General features: G+C 28.8%; 1 protein-coding gene across 1 annotated transcript; it reads right to left on the minus strand.

Annotated features, from left to right (window-relative positions):
• Positions 1 to 3,418: 3,418 nt before the first annotated feature.
• On the minus strand, positions 3,419 to 5,372 carry LOC108487526 (UDP-glucose 6-dehydrogenase 5-like). Its single transcript, XM_017791926.2, has 2 exons — positions 5,139 to 5,372; positions 3,419 to 5,032 (listed from the first exon to the last, which is right to left on the minus strand). The coding sequence occupies exon 2, from the start codon at positions 5,011 to 5,013 to the stop codon at positions 3,571 to 3,573; it is 1,443 nt and encodes a 480-aa protein (XP_017647415.1). The 5' UTR covers positions 5,014 to 5,032; positions 5,139 to 5,372; the 3' UTR covers positions 3,419 to 3,570.
• Between the last annotated feature and the right edge of the window lie 237 nt (positions 5,373 to 5,609).

The following is a 5,609-nucleotide window of genomic DNA, read 5'->3' on the forward strand; positions in this document are numbered from 1 at the left end:
GATTATATAACTCATGATTTCATCAAAAGCTTAAACTGCCTCACTTCGGTTATTTCCCTTGAATTTTTGGGTAATCAAAATAAAGGAAAGGAAGGTTAAAAGAAAATAAGCAAATATTATTTCTGAAATTAATAAAATAAATGTTTAAATAGTTTTTTAATTATAACCTTACTTAAATAACATGTAATAATTAAATTAAGTTATAAAATTAATGTTCTTCATAAAATGATAATTACAAGTTTTAATTAAAAAAAGTGTAAATTAATTTGATACAAACTGTTAAAAATAAAGAGTCTTAACAATTCAAATATGTAGAAAATAATTTTGATAGTTTATCAATTTGATACAAAGTTAAAATGTAAAAAGAGTTCTAATATACTTGAAAAAGTTGTAATAATTCAGAAGAATGTAACTTTTTTTTTTTGAAAAATACAACCATTCACAACAAAGTAATAAGAAAATATTTTCAATGCATTAAATAGAGAAAATTCAAAGTAAAAAAATAAGTAATCAAAAAATAAATAAAAGAATAAAAATGACATTTAATAAATAAAAAATTATTAATCTTCTTTTCCTCTCACCTCACCGGATTGGGTATTTAAAAATAAGGATAAATAAGTGAAAGTGAGGGATTCTCACGAAAAAAATGTGTTGTCCAAACAAGGGAAAGAAAAATAATTTCTGTTTAAGTTAACTTTCTTTTCTCTTACTGCAATCAAAACATGGTGTACAGAAGTATAAATGAAAATATGATCTTGAGAAAACCTTAATGAAATCTCCAACACAAGTTAGAATACTTTTCTTGATTTTAAATGTACATCTTTGAAAGGTTTATTATTAATAGAGTATATGTGTATGTTTCAAACAATTATAATATACAATCAAAGTATAATAATTTTTCTGGCCCTCTGATTCTATATGAAAAATTATTTTAACTATTTATTTAGTTTGTCGTCTCTTTTAGTCTTTGAACTTGAATTGCTTATCAAATTATCCCTAAATGATGGAAATTTTAATATTTGTTAACTTTGCTGACATGACATTTCACGTGTATTTCGCGTTAGTAATTAATTAATTTTTAAAAAAATAAATAATATAATTAATTAATTACTAATATGACACACATGTGGACTGTCATGTCTGCAAAGTTAATAAACATTAATTTTTCCATCCATTTTAGGGTGATTTAATAAATAATACAAATTTAAGGTCTAAAAGAGATGAAAAATTAAATGGAGGGTTAAATTAAATTTTTTATAAAGTTGAACGGTCAAATAAATCATTATGCCTAAAATCAAATCAGTATAAATATAACAACAGAAAAAATAAAAAAAAAATCGAATAAAATTCATACATAGCATGTAACACCTCGAAAATCTCAGTGCCACTAATAATAGTATTTCAAAAATAAATAGCAATTTTTCTCAAAACAATTGAATAATGATAGTAAAATCAAAATTTTGACATTGGAAAAGAAATAATGAATAGTAAAATGTTAATAAAATGAAATTAAAATTTGTGAAAGATGAACTAAAAGTGCATATTTATTTTTTTAAAGAAAATATATTTTTAGTGTGACATGGATATAAATTGATAGGTGGTGTCGAAAATTGAGATAGAACTTAATTATAATTATACCATAAATAAATAATATCAACATAAGTAATAATTGCTTAGAACACATAAGTATATCACATGTCAAATAAATAAGTGAAGGAAAAATATCAAATACATTTTACCATTATGTCTTAAATATGACAAGATATTTTAAAGAGCAATTTAGTCATTTTGTCATTAAATATAATTTTGAATTTTAAATTATAAAAGAGAGATAGAAATTATAGCCATTGGATTAAAATCATGTGATTAAATGTGAACCATTGATTTTATTAATTAAATATTAAATAAAGAAAAGTCTAGAGATGTAAAGAGAAATTTTCTCTTCTTTAAAACAAAAGTTTTCCATTTATTTCAATTTGGTTCGTTTTTTATTCAAGCGTATTTCTAACCTCAAATTCTTTAAAATTAAAGTGAGATATTACATCTAATTCTAATTCAAGGGTGCCTTTTCATATGAAACTATCCATGGAGGCTTTAAGATGTGAATGGAAGTGGGAGAAAGCATGGGTAAGTTGTTCCAATTATTATGTTATGTTTATTTGAATATATAATTTGATGCGAAATTGTAATGAGTAGGTGTGTATAATTATTTTCTATGTTCTAAGTGGTGAAAGTTAGGCTCATGTATGATGTGAATGGTGAATGATTTTAAGTGGTTAATTTAATAAAATTTTAAGTAAGGACTAAACTGTAAATTATGTAAAATTTAAAAATCAAGGAATTAAATAGAGAAATTAAAATTTTGGGTTTTATTATAAGACTATAAGAATATGATATCTAAAGTATTAGAAAAATTGTACTTAAATTAGAAGGACCAAATTGTAAATATTTCAAAACATGAGTTTTAGGATGATTATATGATTTGAGAATTTAAAATTCTGAAAATAGAATATGAAAGTTTAATGGTTCAAAAATCAAGGACTAATTTGTGGAAATTTTGACAATTTTAGTTGTAGGGACTAAATTGTGAAATGTAAAAATTTTAGAAAAGGGACTGTTTTGAAAAAACATGTTAACTGGGATTTAGGGCTGAACTGTAAAATAAGAATATCCAATTTTTAGATACTGAATTGTAAAACTATGTAAATTTAGGATTTTAGGGATTGAATCGTAAAAACTATAAAATTTGAATTTCAAGGATTGTTTTGTGAAAACGGTAAAACCTGAGGAATAGGGGCTGTTTTGTAAATTTTGAAACATTTAAGTATAAATATGGACATAATTATCATATACTTGATTCCATAAAATATTTGATAAATAAATATGTATGAAATTAAATGATAGAAATTTGAAATTAATAAGTTAAATTGGTATGTGATTTGGAATATTTGTTTAAGTTATAAATACAAATTTGTGATGAATTAATGAGAATAAATAAAATTAAATTTGAAGACTATGAAATAAGCTGGGATGGTAGATATATGTATAAATTTTGATAACAAACACAAAAAGATTTTTCAAAGGTTGAAATTGAGTCAACTTCATTCTTTTAGGCCCTAAGCAAAATAATAAATCGTGTCCTTTTTTAAAAAATAAAAATGTAATATAATAAAATAAAAAATTGGAACCGCTTTTCTTTTTTGTATGCAATGAAGCAATGATAATAAAACTTAAAAGGTTGGAGTCCAACAATTGTATATTAAGTGTTAAAATATTTTAAAAGATTTTGAAAAGTTTTACTGTAATATTCCTTATTATTGAATTGGATAAAGCATGCTACATAGTATACATGTTATATAACTGAAAATCCAATTTCAGGTAAAGTTGGGTTGAGTAAACTAAATAAAATTACATATAGTTTCATAGAAATAACAAATTTTGCTATAAATATAATTTGAAAGTAACAATAAAAATAAATAAAAAAAATACAAACTTAGGTGTTAAAAATAAAAATTAAGTAAAATGAAGTTTTGGGATAGTAGTATAGTTATAAAGAGAAAGATAGGTCGATCATGCCACAGCAGGCATGTTCTTAAGCCAAGGATCAAGCGGCTTCCCAATGGAATACACAATAAAACCAATGTCCCTCAACATCTCCACATTCACCACATTCCGGCCATCAAACACAAATGCCGGTTTCTGCATATTGTCGAAAATTCTCCGGTAATCAAGCGTCTTGAATTCATCCCATTCAGTAAGAATACACAAAGCATGAGCATCCTTGCTTGCTTCATAAGCATCCCAAGCAATACTTACTTGCTTCACACCGGTTGGACTCATGGGCTGAAGATGAATTGGATGATCCCAATCAAACTTGTTCATCGTCAAATCCCGCTGAATCTGATCCGCAGTCACCTGCGGATCGTAAATACTCAACCGAGCCTTATCCCCCAACAAGCCTTTACATACGTCAATAGCCGGAGTCTCCCGTGTATCACCCGTATCTTTCTTGAATGCAAACCCCATTATACCAATTTTCTTGCCGGCAACCGTGTTGAACATCGACGAGACCACCCTGTTTACAAATCGATTCTTTTGATAATCATTCACTTTAATCACTTGTTTCCAATAATTTGCAACTTCGGCTAATCCATTACATTCACATATATATACTAAATTCAATATATCCTTTTGAAAACAAGATCCACCAAACCCAACACTAGCATTCAAGAACTTTGGTCCAATCCTCGAGTCCTTACCGACGGCATGGGAAACCTGTGAAACATCGGCACCGGTAGCTTCACATAGAGCTGACATTGCATTAACCGATGAAATCCGTTGAGCTAAAAATGCATTAGCCGCAAGCTTAGAAAGCTCGGCAGACCAAAGATTAGTCGTAATGATACGATCTTCAGGTACCCAATGAGCATAAACATCTTTCAATGCTTGAATTGCCTTTAAACCATCAGGGGTTTCCCTTCCACCAATAAGAACCCTGTCTGGTTTAAACAGATCTTGAATTGCAGTCCCTTCGGCAAGAAATTCTGGGTTGGATAGAATTTGATATTTGATCCCTTTGCTGTTATGCGTCAAGATCCGTTCGATGGCTTCCGCTGTTTTGACCGGAACCGTCGATTTCTCGACGACGATTTTGTTGGATTTTGATACATCAGCAATCATCCTTGCTGCACTTTCCCAATATGTAAGGTCCGCAGCTTTGCCAGCACCGAGACCTCGGGTTTTGGTGGGCGTGTTTACAGAAACAAAGATTATGTCTGCTTCGGAGACATGTTTTTCTATGTCGGTGCTGAAGAACAGGTTCCTTCCCTTGCATTGTTTGACCACTTCATTAAGACCTGGCTCATAGATTGGTAATTGGTCACTGTTCCAGGCTGAGATTCGAGTAACCGAGATGTCAACAACGACAACTTCAATGGAGGGACAGTTGAGTGCAATGACTGCCATTGTTGGACCTCCAACATAACCAGCTCCAATACAACAAATCTTCACCATTTCTTCACTTTCCTACAACCTTAAAACAAGGAAAAACCTTTATGTTAAGACTTAAATTATCTTGGGGAAACAAGCATAAACCAACAACCTACTGAAACAGTGCATGCAATGATAAAAAGAAGTACCTTGAAAGTATGAAGAATTGAGAGAAATCAAAGAAAGGGGGAAGAAGATAATTTCATGATAAGAAAGACCCAAGGGAGAGAGGTCCTTAAATAGCCAGAAAAAAGAAACATGTATCTATTACTTTAGATCTAATATGTTTGTTTTCACACATCAAAAGCAAAGTCTGATTTTCACAGAAAAAGGTAGAACTAGGAATGTTCAACACGTTTCCAAAGCCACACCAATGACTGTCACCTGTCTATTTTATGAAACTATGGAAATTTATTCTGAAACTTTCATTTTTCCTTTTTCCTTAAAAAATTACTTTATAAATATTGGGTTTTAGGGATTAAATTCCATTTTTCTACAAATCTCATTTTGAGTATTATGATCAATTTTAGGGAACAAGAATTCATGTTATAACCCTGAAAACGAAATTATTCCATCTTAATATTAATTATAAAACGCACGTAAAAAATTAAAAAAAAATT

Source organism: Gossypium arboreum, chromosome 7 (assembly GCF_025698485.1).
Source record: "Gossypium arboreum isolate Shixiya-1 chromosome 7, ASM2569848v2, whole genome shotgun sequence".
NCBI classification, from domain to species: domain Eukaryota; kingdom Viridiplantae; phylum Streptophyta; class Magnoliopsida; order Malvales; family Malvaceae; genus Gossypium; species Gossypium arboreum.